This window comes from Sus scrofa, chromosome 7, assembly GCF_000003025.6.
Source record: "Sus scrofa isolate TJ Tabasco breed Duroc chromosome 7, Sscrofa11.1, whole genome shotgun sequence".
NCBI lineage: Eukaryota > Metazoa > Chordata > Mammalia > Artiodactyla > Suidae > Sus > Sus scrofa.
In genome coordinates, this window is record NC_010449.5 from 19,337,000 (window position 1) to 19,351,357 (window position 14,358).

The window sequence follows — 14,358 nt, forward strand, 5'->3', positions numbered from 1 at the left end:
GGCCAGGTTCTTCACTGTTGGAGAAAGGAATTCCCGATACAGACACAGAGAAGGCTGGAATAGATCCTGTGGTGAAGGTTGGAACTGGAGATATTTTTGTGTGAATTCGTGGTTTTAAATAAGTATATAGACAGAGAGACAGACACAAAAGCCAACTTGAAATGAAATCTGGGATGATTTGAGCATCAAAATAAATAATGTTAATAATGTGATATAAACCACTGAGTAAAATAGGAATCCGTGAATGTATATTGACATAAAGAAATAGATAAATAGAGGAAGGAGAAAAAACTCTACCTTACAGCAGAGTGACAACTAATAAATGTAGATGGACTGATGGAATCAGATAAACAATTTGGCCATCAAAAGAATTATTTCAGGAAAGAATCATCAGTGGATGCTAAAAGTTTGATAAGGAACAGGATCTTTACATTACCTCAATATATTTCTCCACAAAATATTTACTAATTAATTTTCAAAGGAGAGAATACTTACTAGTTTTCCAATGTAAACATGTGGCAGATACCATCTTAACCAAGTGATAAAAATTAACGTCACTAGGACTTCTGTGCCTAATTTTTCCTCTTCCTCTGGCTAACTACAACTGAAAACCCTGGGCATTGTATACAAAACCAACATAAGAAGACTCTGAAAGGTGGAGCTAAGTATGAAGATTGGCGAAGAGACTCAGAACCTGAAGAGTAACACTGTGGTGAGTTCTCTGGATTTTCTTTTTGCTTCATCTATCCCAAACTGGATCCTAGAAAAATCAGCCACCTAGAAATCCCCATGGGTCTAGGCAAAACAAAAACAAAGCTACAACAAAAGCCATCTCTCTCTAGCCACACAACCAGGAAAGGGACAGCTTAAGCAAGACAGAATTTCTACACAATAACCTGTCTATTCCAGGCAGACATCACAGAAAAAAACCGTGGCCCCACCCTTCCTCACCACAAACTAAGGTCTAGTGGGGGGCCTAGACTTCCCCCCTCATGAGGCTGCAATGAGGAACCCCAACTCCCCCACCAAAGCAGCATCAAGGAAGGCTAAGGAGGGAGCCAGAACTTTCATCCCTGCCTTTCTGCCCTCTGCCCCTATCCTTTGGTATCAGAGAGACCATGAGGAGAGCCTGGCATCCAAGCCCAACTGGCAGCAACAAGGACTCTCCCCCTTTTCCTACAATGGGATGGCGGTGGGGAAAGGGGGATCAGAGGAGGCCCAGGGGAGATCAGGACATCCACACTCACCCAGCAATAAGAGGTCACCTCTGCCCTCCGACATCAGGAGAGGCCATGGTGACGAGAAGCAATTAGGCACTCCTACTCCTTCCAGTCAGGGAGGCATTAGGAGAGTCCCAGTGAAGGACCTTAAATTCTAACCCCAGTTGACAGTCAGGAGGCAGAGTCCCCTAATTCTTCCCCCTATCAGAGGAAGACAACTCAAACAAGAAGCTTAAATAAGATCTCAAATATCATAATCTAATACCTTCTAAAATGTTCAGGTTTCAACCAAAGGTCACTTGTCATACAAAGAACAAGGAAGACATCAAAAAGAATGAAAAAATACAATCAGTAGATGCCGACATGGAGATGGCAGAAATTTTTGAATTATCTGACAATACTTTACAATAGCCATCGTAAAAATGCCTCAGTAAAAAAACCACAAGCACACTTCAAACACACAAAATCTCTCAAAGGAATAGAAGATGTAAAGAAGAACAGTATAGAAATTATAGAATTGAAAAATACCTAGCTGAAATAAAAGTCCATCACCAGAAATGGTATATGTTGACATTGTGTGCCTTCTGGCAACACGCAATGAAAAGAATACAGCATCACTTACATGGTCTGCAATATTTCTGCCAAAAAATATCCTGCAGGAGAATCTAACCATGAGGAACCAACAGACAAAACCAAATGGAGGTACATTCTAGATTTACTGGACTGTACTTTTTCAAACTATCGAGGATTTTAAAAAACAAAGAAGGCCTGAGGAATTATTCCAGGTTGGAGGAGAAAGACGGAATGGATAACTCAATGCATGCTCCTGAGTTGGTCCCAGAACCATCAAGAATATTGAGACAACTGGTGAAATCTGTAAGAGGCCTGAGGATTGAGTGATAGTATTATTTCAATGTTGATTTCCCGACTGTGATTATCACACTGTGGTTATATAGAAGAGCATCCTTTTCTTAAAAGAAAGATAGTCCCTCTTTAATCATGTTTCACTTTCCTTGGTTTCAGTTACCCAAAAATATTACACAGAAAATTCCAGAGAACAATCCATAATTTTTAAATTGGGTGCCATTTCGAGTATCATGATGAAATCTCACATGAGGTTTCATGTGAGGACAGCAACCAATCAAATACCATTGTTCTGATTTCCAGGTTAACGAGATTCTATTTAGTCTTTTAGAAAAAGCAAATATGAGGGCAATAATAACCATCAATGTGAGGTCCACTTGGTTCTTATGGTTTTTATACATAAACAAACTGGTTTTATCAGCTTTATGTATTAGTCTCCTCTTACAAAATTTATTAGCATAAGTCAAAGTCATTGAAGTGCAGTCGCCTCTGGATATATTAATAAAAGATCATTCCAGAACCAACAACACTCAAGACCCTAAGCATGCATAGCTTGCTCAGATACCATGAGCTATGTAGCCAGCTGGCATCCTTTGGGAAACACCTCCCCTCTGTATCCTTTCACCAAACTGGACCATTGAGTCCAGAGGTCACCAAGGAGCAGTGGTTAGTAGGGAGAAACTCCAAAAGATTCCTACATATGGAGATACAAAATAGATCGCCAATCTTTATTTATTTATTTATTTATTTATTTATTTTTGTCTTTTTGCCTTTTCTAGGGCCACTCCCACGGCATATGGAGTTTCCCAGGCTGGGGGTCTAATCAGAGCTGTAGCCACCGGCCTACACCACAGCCACAGCAGTGCAGGATCCAAGCCATGTCTGCGACCTACACCACAGCTCATGGCAACGCCAGATCCTTAACCCACTGAGCAAGGCCAGGGATCAAACCTCCAACGTCATGGTTCCTAGTCGGATTCGTTAACCACTGAGCCACAACGGGAACTCAGATCGCCAATCTTTAAAAGGGGATTTTTTTTTTGAGGACGTGATAAAAGGCAAAGTAATCCCTATGTATCTTCAAAAGTTGAAAGGGGGAAGTGTAAGTCTTCAGGTTACTCAGGCATTTCCAAAGATGACATCAGTATTTAGATTAGGACCAGTGCTGAGGGGAAGTACGTGTGTCCATTCACCATGCTTTAAATGAAGTGAATGATACAGGCTTGAAAACAAACACTCAGGACTGATTGTTCACGTTGAGAACAGATTCTCGCTTCTCTTTTCTTCCAACTTTCTATCAGGGTCAATGAAGATGACAACACATGCTATCTTTTCTCAGAGGGCCTGTTAAATTGATGGGCAAGGAAGTTGAAACTAATGACCAAAAGTGGTTTCTGGGAGAAAGATGTCATCCAACTTTTTTTTTCAGGGCCGCACGTGAAGCACATGGCGGTTCCCAGACTAGGGGTCAAATAGGAGCTATAGCTACCACCCTACACTACAGCAACTCCAGATCCAAGCTGTGTCTGCAAACTATAACACAGCTCACAGAAACACCAGAACCTTAACACACTGAGCAAGGCCAGGGATCAAAACCGGCATCTTCACGGATGCTAGTTTGATTCATTAACCGCTGAGCCACGATAGAACTCCTCTGGGTGATGATGGATTTCACTTATTTTACCGTCTTGCACTCCATACTGGATTATCAAGACTCACTGGTAATAATTTGATCCAATTCTAATGTCATGAGGGAATTTAACCACTGCTATCAAAGGTAAATCTTTAAGAATCACCTTTGTCATAAAGTTTTATTTAGCTATAGAACTAGGAATAGTGTATTGGTCCAGGATAGATTCAACTAAGTTGAGAATGGGTAAAAGCGAGCTATCAGCTAATCCTACCAAGAATGTAGTAGGTGTTATAGTTGGAGGCATTATCTCAAAGTTTAGTTCTAAATAAATACTTCCTTCTTCCCACAGTGATGCAATTTTTATACAATACACAGAGATAAGTGGAAAATAAATAGCTTACCTTAGATATGACCTTTCTTTATAAAAACAAATAAGATGTATTATTTTTAAAGTCTCAAAAAGTTCTCTCTCAAAAAATTCTATCTTTCAAACTATAATTCACATAATTAAAATATATGACACTTAATTATATATATGTTCAGGAGTGCTAGAAGGGACATAAGGCTTTTAACCCAAAATATTAATGCTTTATAAAGGCATAAAAATGACTCAAAATTACTATTTCAATATCTGTTAGGACCTTTGTCCCTATAAGAGAAAGTTAATGCCCAAGGAATAAAAGAAAAAAAAATCAAAACTTTTACCTCTTTGTAGTTAATATGCCCATGCTGAAGGTGGAGAAACTCCAGGGCTCTATGTCCTGAGAGAAATCAATACATAATTCAATTAAGTTCAACTATAACTGAAAATAGAACTTCCTAGAAATCATTTTAAAAGGAAAATGTGTAATTTTGAGGGTAACTGTCAAGGAAGTGGGAAACGAAAATGAATTAGCCCTAATTAATTAGATTTGTATAATAGTTATATTGTTATAGTACAAATTTAGTTTGCATGGTGTTTAAAGTTTCTGCTTAACTAGCTCTTATGACATTGGGTAAGTTCCTTAACTTCTCCAGGCCTCAGTTCCCTCCTAGGTAAAATTAGGTAAATATCCACCTTACAGTTTCATTGAACATAGAAAATAAACGCTAGGTGATAAGCTCATAGCTGACAGATGGCAGGAACTCAATAAACAGAAGTGTCATCATCATATTTTGCTTCAACAACCCACCTGGGTAGATAAGCCCAAGTACGAAATACAATACAGGGCCTAAACCATGGACCTTCAAATGTTTTGTCATCATTGGACTACTTTATTTTTTTTTTTTTTAGGGCTGTACTGGAGGCATATGGAGGTTTCCAGGCTAGGGGTCATATGGGCACTGTAGCTGCTGGCCTACACCACAGCCACAACAATGCAGGATCCAACCCATGTCTGTGACCTATACCACAGCTCATGGCAACACTGGATCCTTAACCCACTGAGCAAGGCCTGCTATTGAACTTGCGTTAGTTCGAAAGTGGATGGATGCCAGTCAGATTTGCTTCCTCTGAGCCATAACAGGAACTCCCATCATTGGACTACTTTATACTATAGAAGGACAAAAAAGTCTCAGAAAGCCACCTGCTCCACCCACCTGATATACACATACCCTGAATCTTCATAGAATCAATAGGAATATCAACACACCACGCGAATAGATATTCAAAGGTAATACCTTATTTCTGCTGTAAAGCACATCCGCTTTTTCAATTCATACAACAAAAATATAGCCACTACTATGAGCATTTATGCCATAAGTGACAAAGTCACAGCCCACACAAATAACTTGTATAGAGGATTCCAATGATTTACAAACCCAAACCACTGAATGAGGCCAATTCTAATGAACTATCTCGCATAAATATGTCAACCTTGCACACAGGACCTATGTAAGTGAAAACTAGTTCAAGATGTTTATAAAATCATCTGAGTTATTAGTAAGTAAGTGTTAAAGTTTTAATCTCCTCATATAAAAATTCTCACAATCTGTGCAGACTAGGAGTTGCCTCCAATTATGTTCACATAAACATGTTTATCATTATATTTTACATTTAACAAAGATTAATAATATATTAACATATTATTAGGACCTTTGTCTGATACCTACTGAAGAAAGGCAAGCAATTATCTCATTGTTAAAAATTTTTCGATTTTATCTGTCTTGCTAATTTTTTTTTTTCCTTGTCTTTTTGCCTTTTCTAGGGCCGCTCTCATGGCATAGGGAGGTTCCCAGGTTAGGGGTCTAATCAGAGCCACAGCCACAGCAATGCAGGATGCAAGCTGTGTCTGCGACCTACAGCACAGGTCACAGCAACGCTGGATCCCCTGAGCAAGGCCAGGGATCGAACCTGCAACCTCATGGTTCCTAGTCGGATTCTTTAACCACCGAGCCACTACGGGAACTCCTGTCTTGCTCATTCTTAAACTCTAAGGATTAAAACTTGAATGGTCCCACTTGTGTTTTCCTCTCTGGCCCGTTGCTATCATTTTAGTAATTTCAGTTTCATAGAACTTAGACTTCGAAGATACTTTAGAATTCATCAAGTTCAACTCCCTCATTTTGCAGGGGATGAATTAAAAGTGAATTGCTCAGAGTCACCCATGTAGTTTATATCAGAGCCAGTATTAGAACCTAGTCTGATTCCCTTTTCCACCATCTCTGACTCCCTTTTAGTAATACGTATTTATTTATTTTTTTTTTTTTTTTTTTTTTTTTTTTTTTTTTTTTGTCTTTCTGCCGTTTCTTGGGCCGCTCCTGCGGCATATGGAGGTTCCAGGCTAGGGTCTAATCGGAGCTGTAGCCGCCAGCCTACGCCAGAGCCACAGCAACGCGGGATCCGAGCCGCGTCTGCAACCTACACCACAGCTCACGGCAACGCCGGATCGTTAACCCACTGAGCAAGGGCAGGGACCGAACCCACAACCTCATGGTTCCTAGTCGGATTCGTTAACCACTGCACCACGACGGGAACTCCCTAGTAATACGTATTTAATGTAAGTAACACTGGATCAGCTGTGAGGATACTTCTAGACCAGGTCATTAGCAAGTTAGCTGTGAAAACACCCTGGGATCAGTTTCCTCATCTGTAAAATAAAGGAACTGGACTCAGTGACCCCTAGTGTCCCTTCAAATCATAAAATTCTTTGATTGTAGAGATCTTACCCACCAGAGCTCAATATTCCAGGTCTCTTTGCACTGATAAATTTTCATACTTTATTTGTAATGTTGTTGTGCTTTGAACCTTCTGAAGGTAGTGTAACTATAATATATTGTTATTGTTTGCATCTAAAGAAAACTCAGACATAGGACATATCAAAAAGTAACCTGAGAAGTTCCTGTCCTGACTTACCACAAACGAATCTGACTAGTAACAAAAAGGATGCAGGTTGGATCCCTGGCCTTGCTCAGTGGGTTAAGGATCCTGAGCTGCTGTGAGCTGTGGTGAGAGTCGCAGACATGATTTGGATACTGCATTGCTGTGGCTGTGGGTAGGCCGGCAGTTGCAGCTCTGATTCAGTACCCAGCCTGGGAACTTCCATATGCCTCATGCACAGTCCTGGGAGGGAAAAAAATCTGAAAAATTGCCATAAAATACAATAGTTTTTAATTATATGCCAAAGTAGCTCATGTTTTCCATGATGAAAAAACACCACAAATACATTTCATCCAAGAAACAATTTTTTTTTTTTTTTTTTTTTGCTTTTTAGAGCCATACCTGCAGCATATGAAAGTTCCCCAGCCAGGGGTGGAAATGAAGCTACACCTGCCAGCCTGCACCACAGCCATAGCAATGCCAGATCCAAGGTGAATTTGTGACCTACACCACAGCTCACAGCAATGCTGGATCCTTAACCCACTGAGCAAGGTCAGGGATTGAACACACATCCTCATGGATACCAGCTGGATCCACTTCCACTGCACCACAATGGGAAGTCCTCCAAGAAACAATTTTTTGCTACCATTCACCTATATCCAGATAACCCAGCCTTTGCCCCAGAGTTTAGAGGCACTGTCTTGCTGTACCCCTGTCCTCCCCAACTCTGTCATCCTTCTGGGCACCTCTAATGCCAAGGACCATTCAGATTCCCCTGCCAGAACCCAACCATTTTTTTTAAGATTAACATTACTTTTTATTTTTTTATTTATCTTTTTTTTTTTGTCTTTTTGCTATTTCTTGGGCTGCTCCCGTGGCATATGGAGGTTCCCAGGCTAGGGGTTGAATCGGAGCTGTAGCCGCCGGCCTACGCCAGAGCCACAGCAACGCAGGATCCGAGCCGAGCCGCGTCTGCAACCTACACCACAGTTCACGGCAACGCCAGATCGTTAACCCACTGAGCAAGGGCAGGGATCGAAACCACAACCTCATGGTTCCTAGTTGGATTCGTTAACCACTGCGCCACGACGGGAACTCCACATTATTTTATTTTACTTTATTTTATTAGAGTATAGTTGGTTTACAGTGTCGTGTTAGTTTCAGGCATATAGCACAGTGATTTAGTTATAAGTTATAAGATTTAGTTATATAGTTATAAGAAGCCAACCATTTTCAAAGCCACCTGACTCAGGGGACCCACCCTTGTGGCTACACATGGTCCTTTACATATACTTGGAAATGTAAAAACAAAAATGAATTCCTCACTCCTATCACCTTCCACCCGCCTTTCTTCCCTCCCGGTCTATCAGTTCTTCGGCTTCATGAAGATGAACCTCTAGTTTATCCAGTTCCTATTTCCCTCCCCAGAGAAACAGCCAGGGACCCAATAAGTAAAGAGACTTCCTGCTCCTCCCCTGAACTCAATCAATACTCAACCCTGGCCGACTCCAGCCCTGGCTTTCTCCTTTCCCTGCACTGGCTCAGTGCAGCAGGGGAGCTCATTAGCAATACATAAGATAGACTTTAAATCCCTCCCTTAACATTTCTGACAGATATACTGTTCTCGAAATCACGACAAGGAGCCGGCACTCACCTATTTCTACGTGTGTTGAAATGCCACAGGGGGAACTTCTAGGGCAGAGGGAGCCCAGCGCAATCAGCAGTCCGGACCAGAATCTGAAAGCAGACATGCTCTCATTACTCGCTGCTCCCATGGTGACGACAAATGCTCAGGACTGCGGCAGGCCTCAGGGCTGAGACTGAAATCCCAGCCCAGACCCGCCGCTCTCCCTCTAAGCAGGTCCCTGTCACAGGAAACCCAGCCTCATGTCAAAATAATATCATTTTCCAGTGTGAAGTCAACTGTTTACTGTTTAACTTCACCAGAACAGCAAACAAACTCCACCTGGGATAGAAAAAAATTGTTCCACTGATATCTAAATGCCTCTAGCAGGAAGGGTTCCCAGCTTCCGGCCCAGGTTTCCCCCTGGATTTCTTTTCAGTATGAAATCTGGGATGGAGAAAGCAAAAATGTCTCCCAATACTCTTTGCTTTCCTAAAAAAAAAAAAAAGAAAGAAAGAAAAAAAAGACTCATCTGCCTATATTGATAGACAATATATTGGACCACCTCACCTTACAAGGGCAGATCTCTCTTGCATCTTTCCACACATACATCTGAAGGCCCTGCTTCCTCGGCCTCTGAAGCCACAAGTGCTGGGAAATCTTTTATGGTGATCAGCTGGAACAGGCTTCTCTTTCAGTATTTGGCAATAGATAATGACCCACTCGTTGGGGATTACACAACAGCAACCACTCCTGGTCTTCCTCTCTCGGGCTGTTCTCATAGGGCTTATCTAGAGCTGGCTGCACAGGCGGCTACCTGCAGCCCCAGCAAAGACAACGATTCTCTACTTTCAGAGTGGGTGAGTGGGGAGGGACAGATTTAGAATCAGAAAAGAAGGATCCAGAATACACGAGGCTCAGAATACCCCTGGCATCAAGTATCCAAATCTATGTAGCACTTACTTCCCAGGGAAAATTAGGTTAAACTCTTCATAGAAATGATGGATCTTAAAGCTCAAATTAGGCATGTTATATCTTAAAAGCAAGAAAGGAGAGCCTCAAAGAGTGGGAGGACATGTATTCGTTCTCAGGTTAGCCAAATGGAAAAGAAGAATACCAGACAGGATGATCTGAGACCCTTAGGTGTCTGCCAAGTTTCTTCTGTAACGCTAACTCTTGCAAAGCCCCAAGGAAAGGAATCCTAGAGCTCCCCTCCACCCTGGCTGCATTAGGCCCCACTGCTTCTGACTGCAGATCAGAGGCCATAGGCTGATGGGTTTTGTTTGGCTAATAAGGTGTTTTATAAACTTAGGCCATTTTTTTTTTAATGGGAAAAATCCACACAGATATCTCTATCTGTGGCTCTCTTTAAAAAACAAAACAAAACAAAACAAAAACAACTGGCATCATGCACTGATATTCCCATGTGATATGAGCAGCCAGAGCTGAGGGGTCAGTGGTCAGTGGCCTCCTCTCTCCCAGACAGAGCATGCCCTCCCCAAGTCCTGCAATCCCCGCCACCCACACAATGTGTGCAGGTTACTGTGCCTTTCTGGCCACCAAAGTCCATGTGATTTGCTCGCCTTCCACTCTGGCCTTTCCAAAGCCTGCAGGTGAGGGGGTGGCAATGATAACTTAAGGCCACAAGAGCCAGGAGTATCCAATGAATGACAATGCTAAGAGGGTTACCAAGGGTTAACAGGAAAAATACCACACTACCTGAAAATGATATCTAACCAGATCTAATAAAAACAAACCGGATTTTCCAAAAAGCAGAGAAGGGGGTTCTGAGTTCAGAAACTAAGCAATAGCAATTTCAAATATCTCATTATTTTTTTAGTGTTTAAAGTTCAGAAGGACTTAATTTTCTGTATGTAAAAGAACAGGAGGGAGTTATTTGCTCAGGCAGTCAAGTGTTAGGTTTAGGAAATAGGGCCTTTATGAGGAACACTGCTTGAGCTCTTATGAAGTTTGTGTTACTTTTGAAACTGTGAAAACAAAGATATGACTTCTAAAGGAAAGTTAAAATAGAACTTGCAATATTAAGAAAACTGACAAACGTGCATGGAAGAATTTTTCTTTCCACTCCAAACCCTCTTTCCTGCTATAAGTAGCTTCGTTATAAAACAGATAGCATGGGAGTTCTCTTGTGGCTCAGCAGGTTAAGGATCTGGTGTTGTCACTGCAGTGGCTCAGGTCTGATCCTTGGCCCAGGAACTTTCATGTGCCACGGGCACAGCCAAAAAAGAAAAAAAAAAAAAAAATAGGAGTTCTTATCGTGGCTTAGCAGAAATGAATCTGACTAGTATCCACGAGGACACAGGTTTGATCCCTGGCCTTGCTCAATGGGTTAAGGATCCAACATTGCTGTGAGCTGTGGTGTAGGTCGCAGACACGGCTCAGATCCCGTGTTGCTGTGGCTGTGGTGTAGGCCGGCAGCTACAGTTCCTATTCAACCCCTAGCCTGGGAACCTCTGTATGCTGAGTGAGGGTGCAGCCCTGAAAAAGACCAAAAAAAAAAAAAGGGAAAGAAAGAAAAATAGACAGCATGAATCTACCATTTAGAGCTTTTCTGGAAATAGAGACACCAAGTTGAGAAGTAAATATGTGGGTACATTAAGGAGTGGGTGAGGGGACAAGGCTTGAGAGCCACAGGGTCTGGAGCTTCATTTGGATCCCTGTTTTGCTACCTCTTATTGGGGTGACCTTGGGCAAGTTACTATAAACCGCTTTTCCTCAGTTTCCTGACTTATAAACCTATCCGTAAAAATGGGGCTAATAACAGCACCCACCTTATAGGGTCGGCCTGAAGATCAGAGTAGTAAATACAGGTAACTATTTAGAATAGAGACCAGCAGAGTGCTCAGCGCATGTTGACTATTATCATTCACGAGACATTTTCCCTTTCTAAAAAAGATGGACCTTAGATTTCTATTGAGTAATAATAGGAATACATATTTTACACTCACGTATTCAGCGATACATCATTCATAACAATTTAGATTTGTGTATAAAGCCACACCGGGTAGGGCTTTTGAAGTGAAGGTGGGTTGCCTCCTGCCAATAAATGATAGACAATTTTAAGATCCAGAAACTTTTGAGATAAAGCACAGAATTTTAGCTCGCTTCTACCTGAGTCTTAGAAAGTGGGTGTCATCATAGTGCCCTTATAGCGAATGGGGGAGAGAATGGAGAAAGGTGAGAATTAGGAGCTGGAGGTGCTCATGACAAGGGGAAAGCCAAGGAGAAAGGAAGAAAGGTCATTGCTGTCACCTGGTGGCCTTATCCCATTAAAGCCCTGAGGCGCATGCCTGGCCAGCTGGGGGTGGGGTCGAGGTGGCAATCAGGGCAGCCTGGAAGCAAAGTAGGAACCAGGAGGGACTGTTCCCACTCTAAATGGGAGTTTGCAAAGGACACAAAACCGTGAGGGAGGGGAGAGAGGAGAGAGGAGACGGTGAATTTGCTATTGGTGAAACCCTTGGTGGGTTCCTTCCTTCTCAAAAAGAAACACTTTTTTTTAAAAATCACAATTTACAACTGCATTGCTATGAAGAATGTATTAATATTCAATGTAAAAACAGTATTTTCCTTCTGATTTGAAAAGAAATTAAATTTTTGTGTGCCCCTAAAAGTACTGTGGGGCCTAGGCATTGTACCTACTGTGCCTGAGAAGTCCAGCTAAGCAAGGGAGTAGGCACCGTTTGAAACAGAACCTTGATAAAGTAAGCAGAGTAATTTTGGAGCAAGAAAGGCAGCCACAGCCGACTTCACTTTTCTGGGCCTGTTTGCTCAAGAGTACGAATTTCCTAAAACACTTAGAAATCAACTATCCGTAGTACTCCCCCTGCAGGCAGTAGACGGAAACACATTGGCTCCCCACCCAGGAATGTGCTCCCCAACAAGCTGCTGTCTCCATCAGGACTGCCTCTCTCCTCACAATTCCTTCATTTGGAAAGAAAAAGTGAATCTACTCACGCAAGAGGTTAAACTCTGTTTAAACACTGTTCCCATCTGCCAAATGTGACTGACTCAGAACTAAGTGACACTGACTCAGCAAAAACCAAAGACAAAATATAGATTGCTGCCTTGGTTTTTTGCAAATAAAAATCCAATACTCTACAAAAAGGCTCCGCAAAAGCCAGAAAGGTGAGCTCTACTATCTCAACTCAGTAGAAATACAGAAGGGGAGTTTTTTGAGACTTCTGATCCCAAATCAGTGCGTAGAGTCAGGCTTCATTTGAACCCACGAATTCTGAGTAAAGGCCTGCTATTTTTACTTTGATCTGTGTGGAAGATGAAGCTTCCTTTCTGCTTCTGGGGCTTTAAGCAAAGTCTAATTGTGACTCTACCTTGATTGATTGATTTTGACAAATGGTCCCATACCTAGTTGGTGGCCTAACTTTAATCTTACTACTTGTTTGACCTAGAGCAGCCAGCAAGGCTTTGAACTTTGTGCTGAATTTAATGTAGCTACTGTACTGAGCATTATACATTATCTCACAGCATACCTATGGGGTGGGTATTGTTGCTTTCTACAAAAGAGAGGGCCAAGGTTAAATAACTTGGGGAAGTGAAACTGACAGTATTAATGTCCTGAAATGGGCCTAAACCCAGATTGGAACTTGAACCCATGTGCCTGGACTTAAACCTGGCCTAAACCCAGATTGGAACTTGAACCCATGTGCCTGGACTTAAACCTGGCTTAAACCCAGATTGGGACTTGAACCCACAGTTTTGTATTAGAATCACTCACCCTGTGTCTGGACTCACTTAGGTTCAGATTCTTCATGTCTCCACACAGAAGGAATTCAGCGAGAGACAAAGTGATAGGTAAGAAATAGACTTATTGAGTGCTTGTGAGAAATGCAAGCAGGCAGGCAAGGAAGCTCTGCCTGGAGGATCTGGTGGGCTACAGTTTTATCACCCCAGGGGAGTGGGGATTGGAAACGCCCACCTCTTCCTTTCTGGGAGTGGTAGCTCCTCCTCAGTATCTGGTAAGGTGTGTATTCAAATCCGCAGAAGGGTGGTCCTCAGACTCTTGCCCTTGGTCTGAATATGAAAGCAGGCCTAAGCTCACCCCCCACCCAAAGACCTGAGGCAATTCTCAGGGCTCCACTAGTGAAGCAAACCTCCCTTGTTCTGATGGTTTTTTGAGCAATTTATTTACTTACAGCAGTCTCCCAAGGTCCCCTAAGTTTCCTTCCTTAACTCCCGTCTTTTATTGGGACTTCTAAAAATACCCGTGCCTACTCCATTCCTATCAGCAGATCACAGCTTGTCAACAACAGATTCTGAATTGGGATCCAAATCTGTTTCCAAAGACGCTTGCACCAAGGGCACCCCTGCTCCCAATTAATGGAGCTTATTCGCTTAGACACACATCCAGAAATGCATCCTGGCAGTAGAAAGCTGGACCCCACTGCATCTCTTGGGCGAACTCTCGCTAGGTTTACACCCTAGGTTCACAGGAGCTATGGCAATGAAGAATCGTGCGTGATCACGACTTTAGAAGGTGGGGCAGACACCAGCACATCCACAGACCAAGGACAAATTCCAGCGGCAGGGGTGGGACGGGGTGTGGGTTTGCAGAAATTGTGGGGAGGGGGAACAGCTCTCCTGCAGGGGTTGAGGGGCTAAGGAATAGTTGCAAACGAGAGGAACAAAGGTGACGGCGGTCCCCAGGTGCATCTCCCAGCGAGCCTCCTCATCCCCCCCCCCC

The 14,358-nt window shown here is 42.5% G+C and overlaps 1 protein-coding gene across 2 annotated transcripts in view; it reads right to left on the reverse strand.

Annotated features, from left to right (window-relative positions):
* Window positions 1-14,358, reverse strand: part of GPLD1 (glycosylphosphatidylinositol specific phospholipase D1) — a 66,222-nt gene that overhangs the window by 47,615 nt on the left and 4,249 nt on the right. Inside the window, exons 2-3 of one of the 2 annotated variants that reach the window (XM_013977471.2) lie at window positions 8,670-8,752; window positions 4,423-4,478 (exon numbers count right to left, since the gene is read on the reverse strand). Coding sequence is in view for 1 of the 2 variants with exons in the window: in XM_001925909.7 (XP_001925944.6) it covers window positions 4,423-4,478; window positions 8,670-8,766 (153 nt within the window). In the remaining variant the exon portion in view is untranslated. Of the gene's footprint in view, window positions 1-4,422; window positions 4,479-8,669; window positions 8,782-14,358 lie in introns of those variants that run through there. The other variant, XM_001925909.7, reaches the window with a different exon arrangement.